At 43.0% G+C, this 26,880-nt stretch overlaps 3 protein-coding genes across 17 annotated transcripts in view; 1 reads left to right on the plus strand and 2 right to left on the minus strand.

Moving 5' to 3' along the window:
• Positions 1–2,431: 2,431 nt before the first annotated feature.
• On the minus strand, positions 2,432–18,122 carry SDHAF2 (succinate dehydrogenase complex assembly factor 2). 2 transcript variants are annotated; one of them, XM_025446534.3, is made up of 4 exons: positions 17,988–18,122; positions 13,980–14,200; positions 13,790–13,899; positions 2,432–3,341 (listed from the first exon to the last, which is right to left on the minus strand). In XM_025446534.3, exons 1-4 carry the CDS (start codon positions 18,021–18,023, stop codon positions 3,211–3,213), a joined length of 498 nt encoding a protein of 165 aa, XP_025302319.3. In that variant the 5' UTR covers positions 18,024–18,122; the 3' UTR covers positions 2,432–3,210. The 2 variants fall into 2 exon arrangements, with proteins under 2 accessions (XP_025302319.3, XP_035557233.2); XM_035701340.2 differs by lacking the exon at positions 17,988–18,122 and adding an exon at positions 17,826–17,956.
• CPSF7 (cleavage and polyadenylation specific factor 7) overlaps positions 18,122–26,880 on the plus strand; it is a 28,137-nt gene continuing 19,378 nt past the window's right edge. For 6 of the 9 annotated variants that reach the window (XR_004806556.2, XM_025446505.3, XM_049096527.1 and 3 more), the window contains exons 1-3: positions 18,122–18,253; positions 18,855–18,973; positions 26,361–26,579. Coding sequence is in view for 8 of the 9 variants with exons in the window: in XM_025446505.3 (XP_025302290.1) it covers positions 18,920–18,973; positions 26,361–26,579 (273 nt within the window). In the remaining variant the exon portion in view is untranslated. Of the gene's footprint in view, positions 18,327–18,412; positions 18,534–18,854; positions 18,974–26,360; positions 26,580–26,880 lie in introns of those variants that run through there. The other 3 variants (XM_025446503.3, XM_049096528.1, XM_025446504.3) reach the window with 2 other exon arrangements.
• Positions 20,343–26,880, minus strand: part of TMEM216 (transmembrane protein 216) — a 29,747-nt gene continuing 23,209 nt past the window's right edge. For all 6 annotated transcript variants that reach the window (XR_007403541.1, XR_003136382.3, XR_003136381.3 and 3 more), the window contains one exon: positions 20,343–20,474. Coding sequence is in view for 1 of the 6 variants with exons in the window: in XM_049096537.1 (XP_048952494.1) it covers positions 20,453–20,474 (22 nt within the window). In the remaining 5 variants the exon portion in view is untranslated. The remainder of the gene's footprint in view (positions 20,475–26,880) is intronic.

A 26,880-nucleotide genomic window follows, 5' to 3' on the forward strand; every position in this document is an offset into this window, starting at 1 on the left:
CTGGAAGCTAATTGGCATCATTCACTTGACAGCTGCAGGATGGCAAGTCCGCCCCCTTAGACATGGCAGGCTGTGCTATCGGGGGCTGTCAGCTCAGAGGTCTCCCAGACCTGCTGGCCACTTAAGGCTGCCCCGCTTCCATATCAAGGATCCTTCCTCTTCATCGAGCCACAGCAGAGAGACAGATGGATTGAAGGATAAATGTGAGACTCTTAACTCTGCCAAGTGAATCTCTTTTCCTGGTGAAGTTTAAAAATATGAACCAGGTTTGTGAGTGTATCACCCTGGCTGGAGCTACAAGACAGACCAGATGACCTCCAGATAATGCCCAAAGCCAGTAAGAGGCACCTAGCAATGACCCCAACAGGTCCACTCAGGCACAGAGCTTGGGCCAAGGGGTTTGGCTTGTGCATTCTGAAGCCTTAAAATCATTGAGAGGGAAGAATGGGAAGAGAACAGACTTTACAGCCCAGAGTGATGTGTCACGAGGCGGCCTGAGCAGCAGGGCTTCCGAGACCACTCTTCAGAGGTCAGGGCAGGGCCAGATGCTCACCTGCCCAGCTCAGGCTTGGAATGAGGTCACTGAGCAGAGATGTGTCACACTGAGAGCAATGGGTCCAGCTCCTGTCCTCCACAGATCCTTGAAGGGGCTGCTGGCCCTTGCTATTTATTATTTTTTGAAAAATGTACTGTGGCCGGCCTAGTTTTAGTTAATGCCTAATAAAGGTAAAAACTGTTTACATAGTACCCCTGGGTGTAGACACTGAGTAGCTGAAGTTAGCAAGATCCTTCCCTTTCAGGGATGACACAAGCCAGCAGTCTGGGAGGAAAACAATTCATCTAGAAGCATGCCAGTCCCAGGTGACAGTGGTGACAGTTGAACATTATGTTAAATGAGACAAAATCAGGGTAAGGAGACTACAAACCCCCAGGGGGCAAGGAGGAGCCCAAATTGCATACTAGGCTGTCAGGGTGGGTTGCATAAGCATCCAGAACCGATGGTTAAGTAGCTGCCCAGTTTGTGCACTTCCTGCAGTGGTTTAGGTCTCTCTACACGAACCCTCCAGTTGGTTAATGCCCTCCCTCCAGCCCATCAGAGGAGGTCTGCGGCCAGTCTGAGGTAAGCCCTCCTGGGCCCTGCTTTCTCCCTCCCAACTGTCAGCACCCCCTTAGGTATGGTGCTTCTCACCCCCAGGGTGTTTTCTGTCTCCTCTGGCTGGTAAGATTCCTGCCCTTCCCTCCACCCCTTCCTTTAAAGGCTCCGCTTTCCCACCTAGACAGGAGATTGCCCCACATGAGCTCTGGTGACCTGTGACATGCCAGGCGACTGGTGTCAGGAGATGGCTTTTAAGTCTCAGGCTGAGGCCATGATGAAGCGCCAACACCTCCCATCTACTAAGAGCAGAGTGTGCTGGGGGCCGTGTAAGACACGAGCTTTTCCTCTTCCCATATGACACTCACAACCAGTTAAGATAAGGAGTCATTTCCATTTTATGGATGAGGAAATTGAGGCTCAGGCCAGTGCATTTAGCCAGCAAGTGAGCAGCAGAACCAGGATCTGAACTTGAAACCACTGCCTGCACTGCTTCCTGGCTTGAGAGCTGCCCTCGATCACCACGTTTGGGAAGCCTCTGGCAGCTAGGTGCCCTCTTTGACACACAGGTTCATGTCTCAGAAACATCATATCTTTGCCCTAACTGCAAAGCATGAATTTCTACTAAGTTTCTGCCAGTAAAGGAGACAGTTCTAGTGGAAAGTTCACGTGCTTTGGAGGAAAACTGAACTGTCACTTTCTGATTGAATAGCCACAGGACTTTGGACAAATTACTGATCCCACTTTCTCTTCTATAAAATTAGCATAACACCATGTTTCCGTATGGGTGCTACGAGGCGTTCACAAGGTCACGTAAGCAAAGGCTGCTACTCTTCCTCTCTCCCTAGCTGGGGACACTGAGAGGCAGGAAGGACCACAAAGAGGCTCTCCGGGAACCCCTGAGCTCTAGAACCCTGGAAGCAGGCCCTTCCTCTCTGCGTGCATCTCCTGTGATCATCAACCACACGTTTACGCTTCCTGGCCTGCCTTCTTGAGGTCCACACCGTCGGATGATCCTGACCCAGCCTTGGGTGATGACTGCTCTGACTCAGTTATGGTTTTGAGGGCAAAGTCCTGCTGGGGAGACCACTGCTAGCCACACATAAGTCTTCCTGTCCCAGAGCTCAGTACTCCCAAATGATTCATCTAAGATGTTACTGCTTGCGTGTTGTCAATTTGTCAGCTACGGTAACTGGGAAGACTGTGGAAATACAGAAAAGTTTGCTATTGTGCTACATGGGAATAAAACCTGTTGTCACCTTGTGAAGTTCTAGAGACAAATCACTATGGTTTATATGAAAACAGACAATAATTGTGTGAGGGCTGAGGAACCGTGACTTTTCCTTTGTAAAATATTCTTTAATATTTAATTATCTTCAGTTTACAGTGAATGTTTTGGAGAAAATCTGATGATGAGGATGTGGACTTCGTCAGCAGCATACCCACACATTCCTGCTGGCTGCCCTCGTTCTGCCTGCTGTGCCTCTAAAAGATTTGGCTCAGGGGGCTTGGGTCCACCTCCCTTGGCAGGAAGAACCATACAGGTTGGAAGGTGGTCGGGGAGATTTCACTTGAACAAAGCCCTGGGCTGCTCAGGGAAGCTCAACACACAGCACCAGCAGCTGTGGCTGCGTCCTTTCACCAGGCATATGCTACTGGCTAAAGCAATGAGCCAGCACAATCGCTTCCCCAACAGTGCCCTCCTGTGGCAGAGGCCTGCCTCCAGAGCGAGGAGCCAGGGAATAGGCCAGAGTGGTGGCAACCCCAGCAACCCCTTTTGAGGATTAAAACTGAGCAAAATAAGTGTTTGAATGAGTCACACTTAACATTGACACGTCCTACGAGATGGGTCCATCACTTGAGATAAGACAAATGGTCTGGGTGGACTGAGTTTCTAAGGAGAAGCAGGAGGTCAAGGCCAGTGTGTCTACCCTAGAGTCCAGGGACTGAGCCCCCATGGCAGGCAGTGGTACACAGCTCAAAGTGGCTTTTCTTTTTTTTTTTTTTTTTTAAAGATTTTATTTGCAGGGAGCCCGACGTGGGACTCGATCCTGGGTCTCCAGGATCACGCCCTGGGCTGAAGGCGGCACTAAACCGCTGAGCCACCCAGGCTGCCCTCAATGTGGCTTTTCAAAGAGGTATTCCAGATCTGGGGCACGCAGTCTCTGCTCTTTGTTTTTGTTTTTAGCAAAGTCTCTCAGCAGTGCCATGACTTCGTTTTCAAATATTTCTGGGGCTGGTTTTGCTTCTGTAAGAGAAGAATGGGCAGAAAGAATTATGTCAGTCAGTACTCAGGCATAAGGACCCTGAAACTTGAAACTCTGGCCTCTGCAAAGAACCAGTAGATACACAGACTGTCTCCATTCTTCCTCTAAATATACATGGTAGCCTACAGCAGGAGCTGTACTGTAAATAGCTCTATTGGAACAGCTGCTCCCATCTGTTTACATATTGTCCATGGCTGCTTTTACCTAGGATGGTAGAGCTGAATAGTTCCAACAGAGACCATATGGCCACAGACTAAAATATTTACTGTCTGGTCTTTTATGAACAAGTCTGCCGACCCCTGACCTGTCCAAGCTTGGTGGCACCATTTTGCTTTGCCTTGATATCTCAGTGTTTTCTGGGTATTGTGTTTCTTCTTCCAGCTTATACATTTCCAGAGGCAGAAGTCCTTGGTTGTACATGACAAACTAGTGGCTCTACTAACTTCAGCAAAAAGGAATTTCTTAGAAGGCTATTAGAGGAACACAAGATGGATGTGAACCTGGAGAACCAGGTTTGGATGGAGGCCACAACAGCACGGAGCAAAGACATGAGAGTGTGTCTTAGGAGTGTGCGAGGAGGTCCCAGTATGGTTGTTTACCTCCCACCTCTCTCTCTCTACCCTAAGACACTTGAGTAAGATTCCAATTACAAGCAAAGCCTTCCCCGGGGAAAGCTTAGGTAATGTGTTTGAGAATGACTCTCCTATCAAGACTACAATGCCAGGAGAGAGAATTTCTCAAAACAAAGCTGAATTCCCCCTCACTCAGCACCGAGCCCAGCATCTAGTGGGCTTGTCATCTTTTTCTTTTTCTGTGATCACTGAAATGAAGTCCAGGAGATTTAGGCTTCCCCTAAGGATGGTACAAGTTGGAAAGAACACTGTGCTCATCCTCACAAGAAAAGCCAGAAAAACCATAAACAGCATGACTTTCTGAGAAGTCATCTGAGAACTGAGGTCATGGGGCAACCAAGTAGAATAAGATCTAAGGGAAGGCCCTCAAAGGAGAAATTGCACATGAGCATCTGCTTGCCTGAGACAGGGCCCAGGAAGAAGAGATGCTAGAGACCATCTGGCAGGGAAGAAGAGTTTGGCTACAATTTTTTACAAACTGCTACAAGCCAAGTGTGGGCTAGCCACAGACACTGGGGGAATGCACATCCTGTGGACTATTCTCAACAAACCTCCCGAGTATGCTCCTGCTCCTGGATCCTGATCCATGGTAGGTTCAGGTCAGGAGGTGTGAGAACACCTCCCTGAGCGGTGCAGGTCAGAAGCAGGGGAGCAGCCAAGACTGCAAGAAAAGCATAAAGCCCAGCCTGGCCCTTCTTCTCTACAGAACAAAAGCCATTAGAAACTGGGAGTAGGTCTGCAAATCCTGTCTCCTACTGAACACACGTGAGGAGACCTTTTTGGGATGGTGAAAAAAGAATAGAAAAACAAAACAAAACAAACAAACTTCTACTCCTGTGGGATAGGCAGGGCCACAGAGAAAGCCCATCCCTGAGAAGCAGGGCCACAGGGACTGAACCAGGATAACAGAAAATGTTCTCCCAGCCTTCCTTCCCCGCCCCAAGGGAGGGAAGCACTAAGTGGGAAGCAACAGTAATTTACTGCTGGGGAAAAGCAAGAGGAGCACAGAGATTCCCTTAGAGGCACAAAAATAGAAGGAAGGCTGAAAGCTGAGGGTAGAACAGGAACATTGAGAAATACCTTCCGGAAACTCAGCCCCTACTCAAAGCAGATGGTAGCAATAGAGGCTTGTGGTGCAGTGAAGGGAAGCAAAGCCCTAACAGAATCCAGGCAAGCTTAACTCCTAACTAGACTGACTCCATCCCCATACTAACAGCCTGCTGGAAGCATGCCCATTTCCAGGCATGAATACTATTTACTTCAGTCTTTACTGTCTTGCTCATAATGTCTAACACTCAATCAAAAATTATGAGATACACATGCACACAAAAGGAGACAAACACACACTGCAAAGGGACAAAGCAGTCAACAGAAAAAACCTCGGGGGTGACACCAATTTTAGAACTACTACCAAATTTAAAGAACTGATATGTTAAAAGCTGTAGCAGAACAAGTAAACAAAATGTAGGAACAGATGAGCAACTTCAGTAGAGTTGGGAACTATAAAAGTCAAACATAAATGTTAAAAAAAAAATACAGTAGCAAATAAGCAGATTGACCTCAACAGGCTAATCAAGAGACTCAACACTGCAGTCAAGGAAAGAACTGGCCACTGGAAGACAAATCAATCGGTCTTACCCAATAGAAATTCCCCAACCTGATACATATAAAGAAAAGACTTAAAGACACAAAACAGAATCGAAAAGCTGTAGAGTAATAAGAAACTGTGTAATAGGACCCAACATGCCCAGGGAACCCAAGCAGGAAAAATACCAAGGACAAACATCCAGACACATCGTATTCAACAGCTAGAAACCACAGATGAAATGCTATAAACATTCAGGAAAGATATGTTACATATACAGGAGTAAAGACATAGCAGACCTCTCGTCTGCTACACAAACCAGGAAACAGAACCTGGTAACTCGATGGGAATTGGAAGTTAATGGTACAATGAAGGTAACCAAGACAGCAAACCCGAAGCCAGTGCCAACTCCCAATCAGACTGACTCAATCCTGCACACTAAAAGCAAAAGAAGTATGTCCCTGTAAAGTGCTGAAAGAAAATACTGTGAGCCTGTAATTCTACACCCAGTGAAAATATCTTTCAAAAATTACAAAAACAGAGATAATTCATAATAGTGGATCTGCACTACAAGAAATATTTAAGGAAGTTCTTCAGGCAGAAGGAACAGGATACAGATAGAAAAATGGATCTATACAAAGAAAAGAAATACAAAGAAATGAAAATCTCTAGACAATTAAAATAAAGGTTAGTGTATTTGATACATTGTTATACATTTTTGTGTATATATATATATATATATGACGCAATGTAAGTTATAATTTTTTAAAAGATTTTATTCATTTATTCATGAGAGACACACAGAGAGTGAGAAGCAGAGACACAGGCAGAGGGAGAAGCAGACTCCATGCAAAGAGACTGACAAAGGACTCAATCCCAGGACTCCAGGATTATGCCCTGGGCCAAAGGCAGGTGCCAAATGGCTGAGCCACCCAGGGATCCCCTAAAAGTTATAATTTATATATACAAATGTAAAGTATATTCTTTTCCTTATTTTAAGCGGCTCTAAAAATGACTGTCTAAAGTGAAACTAAAGAAATATAGTGTAGGCTTACAGCTTAAGTGAAAACTACGACAACAGATGGGAGGGAGGATTTGGGAGTATATTAATGTGAAGTTCTTACATCGTATGTGATACAGTTAATAGTACTTGAAGAGAGACTGATTAATTAAGGATGTATATGTAAAGCCAAGGGCAATCACTAAAAGATTATAATAGGAAGTAATAAATAATAAACCAACAATGGCGGTCATATGAAATTTCAATTACTCAATTAAGAGATGCCTAGGTGGCTCAGTCAGTTAGGCATCTATCTTTGGCTCAGGTCATGATCCCGGGGTCCTGGGATCGAGCCCTGCATTGGGCTCCCTGCTCTGTGGGGAGTCTACTGCTCCCTCTCTCTTTGCCCCTCTTCCTGCTCATGCATGTGCTCTCTCTCTCTCTCTCTCAAATAAATAAATAAAATCTGGGGATCCCTGGGTGGCTCAGCTGTTTGGTGCCTGCCTTTGGTCCAGGGCATGATCCTGGAGTCCTGGGATCGAGTCCCACATAGGGCTCCTTGCATGGAGCCTGCTTATCCCTCTGCCTGTGTCCCTGCCTTTCTCTCTCTCTCTCTCTCTCTTTCTCTCTGTGTCTCTCATTAATAAATGAATAAAATCTTTAAAATAAATAAATAAATATATAGATAAATAAATAAAATCTTTTTAAAAAATAAAATACTCAATTAAAAAACCATGGAGGGGTGCCTGGGTGGCTCAGTTGGTTAAGCATCTGCCTTCGGCTCAGGTCATGATCCCAGAGTCCTGGGATCGAGTCCTGCATCAGGCTCCCTGCTCTGTGGGAAGCCTGCTTCTGTCTCTGCTTCTCTTTCTCTCTCTCTTTCATGAATAAATCAATGAAATCTTAAAAAAAATTTTTTTTAAATCCAAAAAAAACCCAACTAGAACTAGAGAGGTAAAGAGAAAAAGAACAGATGGAAAAGACAAGAAAAAGATGATAGATCTTAATTCAACCACATTGTTCACTGAATATATGCAAATAGCCAAAACACACCAATGAAAACAGAGACTATAAGACTGAATAAAAGAGACTACATATGCTATCTATAAGAAGCTCGATCTAAATATAAAGACAGAGATAGGTTAAATGTAAAAGGATGGTGTGGGAGGCAAACTTCTAAGTTGGCCCTCAGTATTTCCCACTCCCCTGATATATAAGCCCTGCATAATCCTCAGGACTGTGAGCATGATTTTTACTACCATGGTTGGGTTACGTTACATGGCACAGCTGACCTCAGGAAAGGCAAATTATCCAAGTGGTTCTGACCAAATCACATGTGCTCTTTATTTAGTTTTTTAAAGGGGGAGGGGGAGAGGGAGAGAGAGAATCTTAAGGCAGGCTCCACACCCAGCACGGAGCTCAATCTCAGAACCATGAGATCTTGACCCTAGTCAAAACCAAGAGTCATATGCTTAACCAAATGACCTACTGAGGCCCCCACATGTGCTCTTTAAAAGTAGTTTTCTCCAGCTGGTGGCAGAAGGAAAGCCAGAGAGATTTGAAGTGTTGAGAGGTATTCCATGTGAGGGAGAATCTCCATTGCTGAGATGGAAGGAACCATGTAGCAAGGACCTGCAAGTGCCTTCCAGGAGGTGAAAGAGATCGACAGGTAGCAAGACAAGTGGAATCTCAGTCCTACAACTACAAAGAAATGAATTCTAAGAACCTGAATGAGCTTCCAGACAGGATTGCAGAATAGCTGACACCAATGTCAGACTAAGCTACAGGCCTATAGAACTTCTCACCTATAGAACTATGAGTATATGTATAAATATGTACAAACTATATTATCTAAAACCACTAAGTTTCTAGTAATTTAATATGTAGCATAGAAAAACTAACATAGGTGGAAAAAATATATACCATGCAAACACTAATCTAAAGAAAGCTGGTGTATCTAAATTACTATCAGATACTTTAGAACAAAGAATATTATCAGCAATAAAGAAAGACATTACATAAAAAATGGTAAAGGAGTACAATTCATCAAGAAGATACAACAATCCTAAATGTTTTCACAAAACAAAGCTTCAAAATATATGAAAGAAAAACAGAAAATTGAAAGGAGTAATAGACAAATCCGCAATTATAAATGGAGAGTTCAACACTCTTCTCTTACTAATTAACAGAATGACAGAGGAAACCTGTCAGAATATAGAGAACATGAAGAACAGCATCAAAGAAGTTGTCCTAGTTGACATTTATAGCACAGTTCATCCACAGGTTCAAAAGACACATTATGTTCAAGTAAGTGAACATGAGACATTTATCAGGTATCACAGCCATAGTTCAGGCAACAAAACAAATTTTAAGAGACTTAAAAGACCTAAAACTACACAACATAAGTTCTGTGGTCATACTGGAATCAGTAACAGAAAAATATCTGGAAATATTTTAAATGAAACTTCTACACAACTCATGGGTCAGAGGAAGTCAGAAGGGAAATTAGGAATTGAATGAAAATGAAAACATAACACATTCAAATTTGCAACATGAAGCCAATGCGGCACTTAAGGGGAAATTAATAGTATTGAATGCTTACATTGGAAAAAGAGGTTTCAATCAATGAGCTCAACTTCCATCTTACAAAACTAAAAAAATAAGAACAAATTAAGCCCAACACAAGCAGAAGAAAATAAAAAGCAGAAATCAATGAAATTAGAAAAAGAAAAACAGAAAAAACAATGAAATCAAAATTTTTATGGTTCTCTGAAAAAATAAATAAAATGGATCAAGATCAACCTTTAGCCAAACTGATCAAGAAAAAAAGAAAAAACTCCACAAATCACCAATATCAGAAATAAAGGAGGGACCTCACTACAGCTCTTCAGACATTCAGAGGAAAAGGGACTATGACCACAACTTTATATCCACAGACTTACTAACAGCTTAGGTGTTAATGTGGCCAAATTTATTAAAAACACACTAACTAACAAACCTGACCCAAAAAGAAACAGGTGATTTGAATTGTTCCATAGCTATAAAAAAAAAAAAAATTAGGTTTTACAGTTAAAAACTTCCACCAGAGAAAAACCTCAGATCCAGATGAATTTCCTAGGAAATTCTACTAAATATTTAAGGAAGAAATCACAGCAATTCTACATACTATTCCAGAAAATGAAAGAGGAAAGCACTTCACAACTCATTTTATGAAGCCAGCATTACCCTGATCAAAACCAGATGACATTATAAGAGAACTACACATCAGTACCCTCATGAAGACAGACACAAAGATCTCCAAACTATTAGCAAATCAAATCAAGCAATACATATCCAGGTCAGGTGGTATTTATTGTGGTGATGCAAGGTCGATCCAATATTTGAAAGTCTATTAATCAGAGTCGCCTGGGTGGCTCAGTGGTTGAGCGTCTGCCTTCAGCTCAGGGTGTGATCCCAAGGTCCTAGGATCCAGTCCTGCATTAGGCTCCCCAGAGGGAGCCTGCTTCTCCCTCTGAGTCTCTCATGAATAAATAAAATCTTAAAAAAAGAAAAAAGAATCAATCAAAAATTCATCATATCACTAAACTAAGGGGGAAAAAAATCATAGGACCAAACAATCATCTCTATAGAAACGCCTAGAAAGCACCTGACAAAATTCAACATTTATGAAAAAACATTCAACATACATATTAAAAAAAAGAGGGAAGTTTTCTCAATCTGATAAAAGGCATTTACAACTAACCTACAGTTAACATTATATTAACGGTGAAATACTACTTTCCCCCAATGCTAGTAACAAGCCAAGGATGCCGCTCTAACTGCTGCTATTCAGCATTATACCAGAGATCCCAGACAATGCAATAAAACAAATTAAAGATATAAAGGGCATACAGATTGGAAAAGAAGAAAGAAAACCTTCTCTGTTCACAGATGACACGATTGTCTACATAGAAAAAATCCCAAAGAATCTACAAAATAGCAGTATACAAAAATCAATTTTCTATCTATATCCTACCAACAATGGGAAACTGAAAATTTTTCTTAAAGTATCATTTATAACAGTCCCAAAATATATGAAACACCTAGGTATAAATCCAGCAAAATATAACCCAATATGCCAAAAACTACAAAATATGGACTGTAGATTTTTAGGATGGCCCCCAATGATCTCCACCTCCAGATATCATGCCCTTTGTATGAGTCTCACCCCACCCCACTGCTTCAGGCTGGACCTTAATGGCTTGATTCTAACCACCAGAAGATGGCAAGGATAACAGAATGTCATTTCTGTGATTAGGTTATAAAACACTAAGACTTCCATCTTGCTAGCAGACTCCTCTCTTGCCTTCTTGGCTTGCACACTTTGAAGAAGCAAGCTTCCCAGCAGGAGAGGGACAGGGAACAGAAGGCAACCTGTAGGCAACAGCCAGCAAGGAACTTAGGCCTGCAGGTGGGGAACCTGTGAGGAATTTAATTTGTGCCAATGAGAACTTAAAACATATCCTCTCCTAGCTGAGCCTTCAGATGAAGCCCCAGATCGTAGGCTGACACCATGATTATAACTTTGTGACAGAGTAAAGGGTAGGACCCAACTAAGCCATGACTGGATTCCAGACCCACAGAAAAGTTGAAATAATAAAAGTAGGTTTGTTTTAAGCCAGTAAGTTTTGGGGTAATTTGTTATACAACAGTAGATAACATGCTGTTTAAAGAAGTCAAAGACCTAAAGGGTGCCTGGGTGGCTCAGTTGGTTAAGCATCTGCATTTGGCTCAGGTCATGATCCTAGAGTCCTGGGATCGAGCCCCATGTCAGGCTCCCTGCTCAGTGGGGACTCTGCTTGTCCCTTTTCCTCTGCCCCTCTTTCCAGCTCATGCTCTCTTTCTATCCCAAATAAATTTTTAAAGAATAGTTTTTTTAAAAGTCAAAAGACCGAAAAATGGAGATATATCATGTTCACAGATGAGACAATTCTGAATTGCTAAGTTTCCCAATTTGATCTGTTGATCTAACACAACTCCAATCAAAATCCAAGCAGGAATGTTTTGAGAAATTGAACCAGTGATTCTTTTTTTAAAGATTTTATTTATTTGACACAGTGAGTGAGCAAGACAGAGAACAGAGGGAGACGGAGAGGCAGACTTCCTGCTGAGCAGAGAACCCAACGTGGCACTTGATCCCAGTTCCCTGAGATCATGACCCGAGCCAAAAGCAGACACTTAACTGAGCCACCCAGGCGCCCCTGAACAAGTGATTCTCAAACTATAAAATTCCTAGAAGAAAACAAAGAAAATCTTTGACTTCAGATAAGGCAGATTTAAAAAAAAATTTTTTTTAAGATTTTATTTATTTATTAATGAGACACTAAGAAGGCAGAGACATAGGCAGAGAGAGAAGCATGTTCCCTGCGGGAAGCCTGATGTGGGACTCGATCCCGGGACTCCGGGATCACTCCCTGAGTCAAAGGCAGATGTTCAACCGCTGAGCCATCCAGGCATCCCAAGGCAAATTTTTAGACATAGTATCAAAAGCACAATCAGCTATGTCACCAAATAAAACATTGTACTTCACCAAAATTAAAAACTGCTCTTTGGGGATGCCTGGGTGGCTCAGTGGTTGGGCATCTGCCTTCAGCTCAGGGCAGCCAATGTATTTAATCATACAATAAAAATATGGCCAGTCTTTGAGCCTGGCCTCTTTCACTTAGCATAGGAGTCAACAAACTATGGCCTGCTGCCTGTTTTTGTAGGGCCTGTCCGCTAAGCATGACTTTTAAATGGCTGAGGAAAAAAGTCAAAAGGATATTTTATGACACGCGAAAATTATATGAAATCAAAGTTCAGTGTCAACAAAATTTTATTGCAATGCAGCCACACTTGTTTGTTTACCTACGGTCTGTGGCAGTTTGCATGCTTCAATAGCAAGAGTTGAAGACTCATGACAGAGACTGTATGCTCTGCAAAACCTAAGATATTTACTACCTGTCCTGTTACAAAAAAAATGTCCTAAGCATACACTTACCATATGACTCAGTGACGCTTTTCCTGGGTATTTATCCAAGAAAAACTAAAATCTGCATCCACAAAAAGCTATATGCAAACATTTGTAGTGGCTTTATTCATAATTGCCTCAAACTGGAAACACCCTCATGTCCCTCAGCTGGTCAATGGATAAACAAACTGTGGTACATCCACATGATGAAATTTTACTTAACAATAAAGGGCCAGAGAGTAAACAGTTTATACTTTGTGGGCTTTCCAATGTTTATATAAGCCTCTGGACTCTGTATTATGTCACTTTATACTCAGAACCTACAGAATGGTTTCTACTTTATGACTCAAATATAGACTGCAAACATAAAACCAGAAGACCCAGAGTGTACCAAAAATGAATGAGATATGCTCTAAGATCCATTCTCCCATTTTTCCTGATAACAGAACTCCCACTGTAGCTGGATGCATTGAATAGACTATATTTTCATCATGACTGGCAAAGCCATGTGACTGAACTGTGGACAATGGAAAATAAGTGGAAGTGTGGTGTATAATCTCCTGAGAAGGATCCATAAAGAATAAGGCATGTGCTTCTACACATTTACTCCTGGCTGAAACACAGACATGATGAATAGACCTGCAGCAACCACCTGTGACCATGAGGAAGACAGTACATGCTGAGGATGAAGTGAATCAAGAGGAATCTGGAGTTCATGGCTTCTGAATGGAATGCCTACCTCTGGACTTCTGTTATGAGAAAGAAAAAATACAATCCTGATTTGTTTGAGCTATTATTGTTTTGGATTTTTTGTTTGTTTTACTCAAAGCCAAAGCTAATCCTAATTATATACAGTAAGAACCATTCTTCCCAAAGGCAGTGCTGAAGTGAGACTACCAAGAAACTCTTCCTATGTAGCCTTCTACAGTTGTCAGGTTCCATACCACTGCCAGCCTGTTTTTTCTATAACAACTGTCTTTCCACACCATCCCACTAAACTCCTTTTTTGCTTAAGTTAGACAGGTTTCCATTACTTGCAAACAAAGAACTTTAACTAATAAAACAACTTTGCACACTTTGAAAAATTTGGAGTGCTACTGGGGTTGAGGGTCTACTGGACTGAGTGTCCACTGCATGAATAGAAAGACAAAAATATTCCAGACTCAAATCGGTGCAAGTCATCCTATTTTTCACATCATGCTGCTTGCTGATCATGCCAGTACCTGTGGCCCAGTAGTAAATATCCCAGTCATTACTGGGCTCATTAATCAGGCGATCATAGAGGTTCAGCTGTTTCTCAGTCATGTGGTGCAGATACTCTTTAGCAAAGAGGCTAAAAATGAGAAAAAGAACAAAGTTGAAAAGGCTATCTCCAGGGAAAGAGAAGTGACACCAAATCTCATATTTCCCTACCTAAGGAGTATACAGTTTTCCAACATTCCCCTCTTTCTGCTCTCGTAGAGCAGCCGGGCTCTTTTGGTTTCTATGGATTCATCGGTTCGCTCCTGCCATGGAGGCAAAGGGATTTCAATCATGTCTTTTTGGGAGTCTGTTGGGCTATCACTTCTGTAGAAACGGTTGGATGGTGTGCTGAGCAAAGGAGACACTAGGTGGCGCCTTGACAGAGCAAGCATCTGAAATAAACCACAAACATCTTTATGAGGACTTACCCTCAGTCATCCACTCAATACTTACTAGGTGTTAAATGCATTCAATCTCATTTAGTTCTTAAGAAGTTATGTTGATACTGTCCCCACTTTATAACTTAGGAAGTGGAGGCTCTGAGAAGTTAAACAACTTAACCAAGGTCACCTAAACAGTAATTGCAGTTAAGACTAGAATCCAGCTCTAACTGCAAATATGTTCTTAACAAGTATCTTTCTGGAAATTCTTCAATAGAAATATTTTCTCTTTCCTTTGTATTCCCTTAAAATTCTTGTGGAATGGTATACATTTTAGTTGCTTGTCTGTGTTAAAATCTGAACATACAGTGATGGCATGGTCCTCAATCTCCCAAAGGCTCCCAATCAGGAGAAGGGCAAAACCTATCAAGATGCAATTATAAGGTAGTGACATCAGCAAGATGATGGAACAGACACCACAGACACAGACTCCACAGACACAACTCACACAGACCCCAACTCAACAACACATGGACCGATTCCCTTTTATGAGAAACCCAGAAACCAAGTAAGAGGCTCCTGAAAAAAGAAGACATGAAATCCTTCCAACTTGGAGTTTACATGCACAAGCCTGGAGAAGACAAAAGTCTGAGAGGCTCCTGGAATCTCTAGCCAAGTTGACTGGTGACAAAGGTCTTTCCTTGTACAAAGCCAGTCCAAAAAGACTGGGAGAGCTGTTTTTTCAAAAGTGTAGACACCACATAAAATTCAAGGGACATGAAGAAACACGGCCTGATCAAAAGTACGAAATAAATGTGTAAAAGACAACCCTAAAGAAACAGGCATATAAATTACCTGACAAAGAACTCAAAACAGCTGTCTTCAAGATGTTCAATTGGCTCAGGAAAACAATGCATGAAGAGAATGAGAATATCAACAGAAAAATACTTAAAAAGAACTAAACAAATTTTAGAACCAAAGAATATAAAAACCAAACAAACATAATTTACTATGAGGGTCAACTAGCAGACTTGATCAAGCAGAAGAATGAATCTGTGAACTCAAATATAAGTCATTTGAAATTTCCCAATCAGAGGAATTAAAAAAAGAACGAAAGAAAGTGAAATGCACATAAGGGACTTATGGGACATTATCAAGTAAACAAGTATAAATAATATGGGAACTCAGAAGAAGAAAAGAGAAAGGGGCAGAAAGCTTATTTAAAAAAATGGCCAGGGATCCCTGGGTGGCGCAGCGGTTTGGCGCCTGCCTTTGGCCCGGGGCGTGATCCTGGAGACCCGGGATCGAATCCCACGTCGGGCTCCCTGCATGGAGCCTGCTTCTCCCTCTGCCTGTGTCTCTGCCTCTCTGTCTCTCTCTCTCTGTGTGACTATCATGAATAAATAAATAAAATCTTTTAAAAAAATAAAAATAAAAAAATAAAAATAAAAAATGAAAAAAAAAAATGGCCAGGGCAGTCCTGGTGGCTCAGTGGTTTAGCGCCGCCTTCAGCCTGGGGTGTGATCTTGGAGACCTAGGATCAAGTCCCACGTTCGGCTTCCTGCATGCAGCCTGTTTCTCCCTCTGCCTGTCTCTCTCCGTGCCTCTCATGAATAAATAAATAAATTTAAAAAAAAATCTTAAAAAAAACCCACAAAAGCCTATGAAAACATAAAGATCACTGGTAAAGATTAACAAATGACAAACACAGAATATTGTAACATTGTAACAGTGATATGTAAATCACTCTTAATTCTGATATACAAGTTTTTTTTTTTTTTTTTTTTTTAGACTTTAGTTATGGGACTCAATCTCGGGTCTCCAGGACCACACTCTGGACTGAAGGCAGTGCTAAACCACTGAGCCACCTGGGCTGCCCTAATTCAGATATAGAAGTTAAAATAGAAAAAAAACATAAGTTAATACAATATAAAAAAATACGTAATTGTGGGAGTGCTTGGATGGTGTAGTTGGTTAAGCAAACAACTCTTGGTTTCTGCTTAGGTCATGATCTCAAGGCCCTGGGACGAAGCCCTGCCTTGGGCTCTGCACTCAATGCCAACTCTGCTTGGGATGCTCTCCTTCCGCCTCTGCTCCCTGTGCGCTTGCACTCTCTCAAATAAATTACGCTTTACACAAGGCACATGGTAACCAAAAAGAAGATATCCATAGGAATAGGAGATACACAATAGAAAATGAGAAAGGGATTAAAGTTTGTCTCTAAAAAAAAAAAAAAAAAAGAAGAAAGAAAGAAAAGAAAAGAAAAACACAAAGGATAACAGCAAGGGAGGAGAAAAAGGACACAAAAGCCACAATGCGAATAGAAAACAATGAACAAAATGGCAATAAGTTCTGGATCAGTAATTATTTCACATGTAATGAACTAAACTCTCCAATCAAAACACTAGCGTTTTGATTAAAGAGTAAGATCCAACTATATGCTATTACAACAGACTCCTTTTAGATATAAGAATACATAGGCTGAAAAAAAAAATACATAGGCTGAAAGCAAAAGGATAAAAAAAAGATAGTCCATGCAAATGGTAACCAAAGAGCAAAGATGGCCCTACTTATGTCAGTCAAAAAAGGCTTTAAGTAAAAAACCGGGGATCCCTGGGTGGCGCAGCGGTTTGGCGCCTGCCTTTGGCCCAGGGCGCGATCCTGGAGACCCGGGATCGAATCCCACGTCGGGCTCCCGTTGCATGGAGCCTGCTTCTCCCTCTGCCTGTGTCTCTGCCTCTCTCTCTCTCTGTGACTATCATAAATAAATAAAAATTAAAAAAAAAAAAACCGTCACGAAATAAGAGACATTTATTATATAATGGTAACGGGGTCAACGTGCCAGGAATATTTAACAGTCATATGTTTCCAATCAACATGAGAGCACTCAAACATATGAAGCAAACACTGGCAGAACTGAAGCGAGAAATCAACAGCAACCCAATAAAAACAGATTTCAATATTCCACATTCAGTAACGGATAGAACTCCTGGACAGAAAAAAAAAAAAAAAGGTCAATATAGTCAACCGAAGCCCTGAACGACAGCTCCAGACCAAATGGACCAAGATGGGGATGGACACATACAGAACATCCCAACCAGCAGCAGAATACACTATTTTCAGGCACACTTGGATAGGAACATTCTCCAAGATAGATCGCGTTGGGATGCAAACTAGGCCTTACCGAATTAAAAAAAAATTAAAAAAAGATCAAAAGGCCACAAAGGACCACAATGAGATGAAACTAGAGACCGACATCAGAAGGAGAACTGGAAAATCTACGAATATGTGAAAGTCACCGACACTCTAGCTCACGAATGACCAATGGTTCAAATGGGTCAAAGATCACAAGGGGAATTCGGAAAGATCTTGAGACGAGCGACAACGCGGCCTACAAATACATCATGAGAAGCAGCAAAAAAGCAGCACTGAGAGCAGTTCAGTGTCCACGAGGAGCCCTAAGACAACAACGCATGACCTCGAGTTGCACAATCGTTAACAGGTATTAGACCACACAACAGACTTCAGATCTGGCGCAGAGGCGGTGCAGCCAGCTCCACCGGGGAAACAGGTGCCATCTGCACCGCGTCTCGCACACGGGACGGGCACGGCGGGCTCAGCAAGGAGTGAACGTGACCTGAATCTCCTACGTTGCAAGGCGCATCCCTCCTTGGCTCCGCCCTTGCCCTGGGATACCAGGCAGCTGCACGCTCCTCGCAGTCCCCACGACTGCGTTGTAAGCCGAGACTCAGCCCCCACTACGGCCTGCCCAGGGCCCTGAGACCTCCACTCGCCTCACCCGTGCCAGACCCGGGAACGTGGCGGCCTCCGCCATCCTTCCCGACCCGCACCGGAAACCTACAGCTCGGCCACTTCCGGGAACTTCCGAACGCCTGAACCGCGCACCTCGGCGCCGAGCGCCTGAGCCGGAAGATGCGTCCCTGCGTGTGGCGGAAGTGGCTGTGCGCGTGACGCCAGAGGCGGAGGGGGCGGGGCCTGGGGCCGAGAGCGGTTCGCGCGCTTCGGGCCTAGTCCGGACTCGCCGCCGCCGCCGCCATATTCCCGGTAACGGGGGCGCGCGGCCGGGGGCCGGCTGAGCCGGAAGAGGGCGCGGGGCCAGCGCTGAGACTGGGAGGGGGTCGGTTGAGTTTGGGGCAGTCGGAGGCGACGGGCGGTGGGAGGTGCGGGCTTTGAAGGAGGAGGCCGAGCGCGCCGGGCTGGATCTGTGGGGAGGGAGCGGGGCGGGCCTAGCTGGGGGCGAGGACTGGGCCCGGGTGGGGAGTGGAAGCGGCCGGAAACCAGACCCGCGGGGACTCGAGCCCGGGACGCCGTGGGGCCTCGGCAGGTGCGGCGGGCTGGGGCGCGGGCTTCCCCGCGGGCGTTCTTGGCAGCGCCGTCCCGGGGCCCCTCGCAGCGGAGGCCTGGGCTTCGCCGTCGCGCCCGGGCAGCTGCGGCGCACTCGGGTCAGGCCCGAGGGTGATGGGCAGCGAGCCCCGCGAGCCGCGGAGGCCTGGGAGTCCGAGGGGCGGCGCGAGGCCGGGGGCGGGGCGGGCGGGTGGGACCGAGCTTGGGCTGCCGGGATGCTGCGTCTCTGGAGACCGGAGGTTGGCAACCATCGCTCCCCTCCCCGCCCGGGACCCTCACGCCTCTAACTTGCCTCTTCCAGGGTACCGCAGTGGCATCTTCCTTGCCTTGTCCGTTCTCCGGGCTCGCGATCGTCCTTCCGGAGCCATGTCCGAAGGAGTGGACTTGATTGATATATATGCTGACGAGGAGTTCAATCAGGTGAGGGGGCGTTAGCATCGGGGCTTTCTGGGCTCCGCTGAATCACTTTGACCAAACTTGCAGGGGTTTCAAGCACTGACAGTCTTTGCTAGGCCTGAACATCCTCCTGTCGGGTCTAGATTTTTTACTCCACCACAGACTTTAAAGACGGCCGACCATTGCGTGTTATGCTGATTTTTAGCTGCCAAGGCTTAATTTTACAAGCTTTAAGAGCACATAAAAATTAGATATAATAGAATGGTGAATCAACCTGTGGAACTTGCTCCCCCAGGAGGCCGAACTTGGCTGTCAGTCTCCTCAAAGACTAGCCACACTTAAGAAAATCGCACTTAGGTTTGCTTAGGTTAGTATTCATGAGGACAGTGTTCATACCTTTTTCCTTTGCGGTTATTCTCCCACCCCCCCCCCCCGCCCCCTTTTAGAGAGGGAGAAGGAGGTGGAAGGGGAGAGGGAGAGAGAATCTTTTTTTTTTTTTTTTTAATTTTTATTTATTTATGATAGTCACAGAGAGAGAGAGAGAGGCAGAGACACAGGCAGAGGGAGAAGCAGGCTCCATGCACCGGGAGCCCGACGTGGGATTCGATCCCGGGTCTCCAGGATCGCGCCCTGGGCCAAAGGCAGGCGCTAAACCGCTGCGCCACCCAGGGATCCCCTGAATTTGGCTTTTTTTAAAAAAAATATTTTATTTATTCATGAGAGAACAGAGAAAGAGAGAGAGAGAGAGAGAGAGGCAGAGACACAGGCAGAGGGAGAAGCAGGCTCCATGCACCGGGAGCCCGATGTGGGATTCGATCCCGGGTCTCCAGGATCGCGCCCTGGGCCAAAGGCAGGTGCCAAACCGCGGCGCCACCCAGGGATCCCCGGGAGAGAGAATCTTAAGCGCTCCATGCCCGGTGCAGAGCTGATGTAGGGCTTGGTCTCACATACCTGAGATGATGATCTGTGCTGAAATCAAGAGTCAGAGACTTAATGGACTGAACCACGCAGGCGCCCTCCCCCCTTGCAGTTCTTTGAAAGGGCAGCTGGGGAAATGTAGTCCCCTCCTCCATAAGGCAGTACAAAAATACAGTGTAAAAGATACTTTAACATTGAACTGCAGCTCCATTCTGCCTGTTTGGGGTCTTCCTTCTGTAAGTAGTTTGCCTCTAGTCTTGAGAGGTGCATAGGCATTTTGGTGTAATAAATTTTATTTTATTGATGAATGTAACTGTTTAGAGGGTAGAGGTAAGGGTGTTGGACAAACCAGTTAAAAAGCATATGTAGACCCCTTGGTATACCCTGGATTTGTCGGTCGGTTTATATTACCTCAAGGAACATTATGCAGTGATATTCCTCAAAATGATAATCTAACATTGAAGTCAATCTCAAGAATGTTCCATACTCTGTATTTAAAAGTTAGTGATATCTTGCGGGAATTGTTTTCAGCACTATTTTACATGAGTAAACTGGTTCTTCCCATTAGCACCTTTCATTAGCATCTTACGTGGGTACACATAAGGACCTGGAAAAAGGATAAAAAGGACAGATTAAAGAAGGTGCCCTGGTTGGACCCTGACTTTTATACAAGGCAACAAAGGTTTTATACATGTCATTTTTTTTTCGCTTGGCACAAGTTATATTAATATTTTTAACATATTATGCCGTTTTCTAACATGGAGATTTTAGAACACCTAAGTAGAATAGTATAGTGACCTTCTACCCATTATACAGCTTCCTGAAGTAGAATATTTAATAGTCATTTTCCCATGTGTACTCAGGTAAACTGGAGTCCTCTACATGTGGCTGCCGATTGACCTAAATACATGAAAAAAAATTTTTAAACCCAAGCAAGTCAAATAATTATGGATGGAAAGAAAGGTTTAGTGTATTAGTTTAGTTACACACCATAATTTTCCTGAGTTGTCCATTATTACTTTGAATCAGATCTTTACTACTCTTTACAAGTTGTGGGTTGTTTTTGTTTTATTTTTAATGCAAGACAGGAAGAAAAGAAGAAGGTTCTCGTAGTTCTTATTATTAATAAAAACCCTTCCCCCTCCTTAATTTCCTTCTCTGTGGATTGATAACAATGCTGCTCATTGAGAAGTGCGCAGAACACGCAGGTCTAGCCGCATTTGGTCTAAGAAAATGGAATACCAAATTTCTTAAGCTGTATAGCTTGGAGGTTCTAGATGAGGCACAGGCCTTGTCCAGTGGTCACTGCTTTGTTAGGGTAGAAGTCACTGGACTCAACAATTAATTGTTGTCCTGTTGATTTAGAAAACTTTTTTTTTTTTTTTAATTTTTATTTATTTATGATAGGCACACAGTGAGAGAGAGAGAGGCAGAGACACAGGCAGAGGGAGAAGCAGGCTCCATGCACTGGGAGCCCGACGTGGGATTCGATCCCGGGTCTCCAGGATCGCGCCCTGGGCCAAAGGCAGGCACCAAACCGCTGCGCCACCCAGGGATCCCGAAAAGTTTTTATTTTTTTAATGGGTCTAAGGCCAAAGATTGTATGTGGTATCTAGTAGACATTTATACTAAACACAATATTTAATGCTTGGCAAGTTGAAAGAAGTACAAATTTTGAATGTTTTATGCCCATTTGTGGAAGGTCTAGGGAGACGGGTGGGTGGGTAGGGGTGTGTGTGTGTCACTGTCTCTGTGTTCCCCGCCAAATGAGTTAATTTTTGGTAGAGCTGCTTTTAGTGTAATTTGGGGGCTGCTAAAGAAATATTAAAGTTCTGTTTGGGAAGAATTGTTAAAAGCAAGGTTAGACCTGAAGGCAGCCAGTACAGATTGTATTTTAGAATGTTTTAGGAATATTAAGGGACCCCTGGGTGGCTCAGCGGTTGAGCATCTGCCTTCAGCTCAGGGCATAATCCTGGGATTCAGGATCGAGTCCCTCATCGGGCTCCTTGTGGGAAGCCTACTTCTCCCTCTGCCTGTGTCTCTGCCTCTCTCTGTGTGTGTCTCTCATGAATGAATAAATCTTTTTTTTTTTTTTTTTAAGGAATATTAAGAATTCATCCCAAGCTGATCCAGGCATGAGAACCTTATCACATGTACCCTACCCCCCAAGCAAAATGAATGCAGTTCCTGGATAGAACCTTAGGGTGCTGACTCTCTGATCTCTTACAACATGAGCTGTAAAAAATTCTTTTATAGAGCTGCTTTACTCCTGTCATATTGGGAGTCAAAATTCACAGTTGCTCTCTTGGGCTGGGGAAAGGTACTCTGGAAAAGTAAGCATGAGCTGCCGCTTTGCTGAGTATTTTGCCTCTGTTCCTTGTGCAAAGCAAGGCTCTTTGCATATTGCCCAATACTGTTCGCTGCTTCCATCAACAAGTACTTATTAAGCAATTTCTTTTTGCTAGGCACAGTGTCAGGGCTAGGGAGCGAACAGGGAAGAAATGGATCCCTGTGTTAAAAAGACTTTGCATTCCTGGTGGTTGAGAGCAGTGGACAGTGGCAGGGAAGGAGGGCATAAGCTGAGGACTAGAGATTGTCATTATAAAGCCAAAAGCTTTGAGCTTTAGTTACAATTAAAAGAAACTTTGGTATCGAGTAGGTGGCCTTGAAAAAATAAATCATAGCCTTTCTTCCCTCAGAAATTAGGAAAAGGGAATTGGAGGGTAGAAAGAAACAGTGAGCATACAGGTAGAGAAGTTCTTACTTAAATTCAAAATCATACAAGTTCTTTTTTCTCTAAAAGCTTAAGAGACAGTCATAGTTCTTCCTATAGTACTAAACAAAATTTTTCATGAGATCTTCATTCAGTTTTAAATACATACTTTTTTAATCTTCCTGGAATGAAACCTTCAGCATCAATGCACATAAAACATTGTATTTTTCACTTAATTCGTAGAATTAGATTTTGCTTTAACCTAATTCAACATTTGGTAATCAGAAAAACGTCAGGCCTGTTTTTCTGTCTTACCAGCTGAAGAAGTTAAAATGAATTGGTGTTGCTAGTAGATTTAAATCCAAACACAACTTGATACGTTGTTTCTTCAACAAACTCCTCAACAGGCCTGCTCTGTGAATCAGAACAGTTCCCACCAACTTTTTTGAACCCTGGTTTTATGGCCCAGAGAAACCATTTGAATCTTGTGACAATTTTGGATTCATTGAATCCTTTTGTGCTTCCTAAATTGGTAAGGTAATCCATATACAAGGGTTTTCAGGACTTGAGTCTATCTGCTCTCTAGGGGGTCCCTGAAAGAGTAGATTGCCTAGGCTTGCAGTATGGGAGATTTCCTGGTAATGTGTGGTTTCTGAGCTATATGAATCTGCATGTTAGTTCACTGCCCAATATTAGTGGTAATTTTTGTGTTAAAAATTTTTTTAAATTTGTTTAAAAGATTTTATTTATTTATTAATGAGAGACACAGAGAGAGAGAGGCAGAGACACAGGCAGAGGGAGAAGCAGGCTCCATGCAGGGAGCCCGATGTGGGACTCGATCCTGGGACCTCAGGATCAGGCCCTGGGCCGCAGGCGGCGCTAAACCGCTGAGCCACCCGGGCTGCCTTGTGTTAAAAATTTTAGACGTACATTTCTGAATCACAGATACTGCCTAGAAGGAATTCTAAGTTTGGTTCCACGGAGTACTGAAGTACTCACTGAAGTAATGAAGTACTCATTCCCCATAAGTTCTATTTCAGAATCCTTGATTTAAATTGAAAAAGCACCGTGATGCTTTTAAAGTAGTGCTCTCTAAGGATTAGAACATGGGAGGGGTTCATGTGGTTTCCATCTTCTTCCTACCTTGAACCATAAGAGCATATTACCATACCTACTATATAAATAAGTAAATGATTTTGTTTAGAATTGCAGTTCTTTGAAACATAAGGGCTATGAAGTAATTTTCACCATTATGTTTGTCAGGTTTTTAGCCCTTCATTTTACTCACTTTATTATCTACCCTGTGCTCTCCAGTGTTAGCTTCTCTTCCTGTTCTTTACATATATATTCTTTTTATAAAAGATGCTTATTTACTTATTTTGACTACCTAAAACAGTCTTCGTGTGCTTTTTTGTCTCATTGATTTCTTTTTTAAGATTTTATTTATTTAACTTTAAAGGGAGAGAGCACATGAGCAGGGAGAGGCAGAGAGAGGGAGAGAATCTCAAGCAGACTCCACGCTGAGCATAGAGCCTGACTTGGGGCTCAGTCCCACAACCCTGAGATCACAACCTAAGCAGAAACCAGGAGTCAAACTTTTAACCAACTGAGCCACCTGGGCACCCCCCTTTTCTTAAGTTCCCTCTAAAAAGGTTACTCTCTTTTGCAATTCTCTCCAATATTTTTACAAGGTGTAAACTCTCTGTGGGATTTTTTTAGAGTATTTGTAGTATTTGAAATTATTTTCATGCCTCAGGAAGTAGAATCCTTTTTTATTCAGTATTGGAACAGCCCAATAATGCTTTGTGTGCATGTTCTTCTATTGTACTTCAGATAAACTGAGAAACTAAAAGATTGTTTCCAGAAGTATGTGATGGTATGTAGATCTAGGAATGAATTTTGTAGTGAGTTCCCTCTCTAGTCTCACCTTAGAATCTGCAGTTCTTGAACAAAGAAAGCTATTAGAGCTTCCTGTCCTGAGTTGCATTAGAGGAAGTGCTCTGTTTCTTCAGGGAACTAGAAAAGTTACTTAACATAGGTTCTTCCTTTATTTTTTTAAAAGCAATGTCATGAATGAGCTGTAGTTTCCCTAAAACACTTTGAACTTCTTTCTGTCATTTTGGCAGCATCATCTTTAGCACTGTTAGGGTGTTCTAGAATGTTATCTGAAAAAATACTTTCTGATCCTTAACATAAAAAAGAGCTCTCTGAAATAACTGACATTGCAAATCTGAAACATTAAGGTCTCCTGGTGGTTTTCGTGGTTTTAAGATTCGAGGTATATAGTGTTAACTTGACTCCTATAACAAAATACCAAAAACTGAGTGGCTTATAAACAACAGCAGATTTCTCACGGTTCTGGAGATGATTAGAAGGCTGAAGTCAGATTGGCTTCTGGTGAGGGCCCTTTTCTAGGTTGCAGAATGCCAGTTTGTATCCTCATGGGATGCAGAGCAGAGCATGCAGTCACTCTCTTGGCTCTTATATGGGCACTAATCCTGTTCAGTAGGGTTCCATCCTTAAAGCCTGGTCTAATTGTAATTTCTTCCCAAAGACCCCACCTCCTGATACAGCACAGTGGAGAGTAGGGTTTCAACATCTGCATTTTGGGGGGGGACAAACATTTATTCCATAACAATAATAAATGTGGAAACATAACACATGATAAAAGTATATTTTGCATTGTGTTTCGGAGTACATGTTCATGTTGTAAATGCTTACTGTGACATAGGTTATGATGTGGGTGCCTGTCCTGTTTTCTGACCCTTAATATTTTGAGAGAACTTCACTGTTTTTGTGGTATCATTAAACATCTCTGGCATTGCTCCCAGAAATCTCTTATAAAAGTGTCACAATCATGTATTGGATTTACATTGTCACCTAAAAAATATTAAGGGAAAATCTCCCAGAGTTATTCCTTTCCTTTCCTTTCCTTTCTTTTAAAAATGTTTCTTTGGAACGCCTAGGTGGCTCAGCAGCATTTGCCTTTGGCTTAGGGCATGATCCTGGGGTTCCAGGATCGAGTCTCCTATCGGGCTCCTTGCATGGAGCCTGCTTCTCCCTCTGGCTATGTCTCTGCCTCTCTCTATGTCTCTCATGAATAAATAAATTAAAATCTTTATAAATAACAAAAATAAAAATGTTTCTTCGATGGATACTTCATAGAAAGATAGGATTGCATACTATGAGTTTTAGAGCTTCTCTGAATCATTAGTGTAAATATAAAAGTGTAAACCAGTAATTTCAGTTATTTCTTGCATTCTGGGTTCCCACTTGAATATGCCTTTCCCTTTTATTTTTAAATGAATATACTCTTTACTCTTTTTCTTATTAAATAGAGTAAGAAGATTTGTGTAACTCGTGATTTTGGAAATAGTACAAGTTGTGGAAAATAAGTTTTTCATTACTGTATCTTAGATGTGGTCTTTAGAAGCTAACCTCATTGACAATAGTAGCAGGTGCATCTTTATGTGTTCTTAGTTTGCTTTTGTAATCATCATGTACCTTTTGATTCTCACAGTTGGCTGAAGCTGGAAGCATTGCAGACTTCTAAGAGGGTCTTGAGAGAAAAAGCTACAGAAGCATAATTCAGTGAAGTGGTTTTACGTGAAAAAGTATTCTTACCAGGAAATTATTCTTACTAGCTTCCTAGGGTACGACAGGAAAGTTTTGTACATTTTACGAAATATTTGAGTGTGGATTCTAAGTAAACGGGAATGATATAGAATGAACCCATTGGGAGGTCTGCAAACCCACCTTTGCCAACCCTTCATCTCTTAGGACCCAGAGTTCAACAATACAGATCAGATTGACCTGTATGATGACGTGTTGACAGCCACTTCACAGCCCTCAGATGACAGAAGCAGCAGCACTGAGCCACCTCCTCCTGTACGCCAAGAGCCATCTCCCAAGCCCAATAACAAGAGCCCTGCGATCCTGTACACGTACAGCGGCCTCCGCAATAGGCGAGCTGCTGTATACGTGGGCAGCTTCTCCTGGGTGAGCATGGGGAACCAAAAAGCTTCCTGGGTAGGCTGGAGGGAGAGTGCTGGGAGGTGATGGCATTTTCAAAAACCACTGTTGCACTGTTTTGTGCTCTGATGGGGTTGGATTTCTTTTTCCTGGGATCAGGTTGGATTGATCTCTGAAAGAGAACTATCCTGAGGACGTACTGGTGCCGAAGAAAGCAATGATTAAGTGGGTAGTTGCTTTTTCTGCCATCTTGTTAATGCCCCTGACCCTGGGGCTTTATGTCTAGCAGGGTCATCTGTGGGATGAGATTTCAGAGTGAACAGCTTGA

This window comes from Canis lupus, chromosome 18, assembly GCF_003254725.2.
Source record: "Canis lupus dingo isolate Sandy chromosome 18, ASM325472v2, whole genome shotgun sequence".
Taxonomy (NCBI): Eukaryota; Metazoa; Chordata; class Mammalia; order Carnivora; family Canidae; genus Canis; species Canis lupus.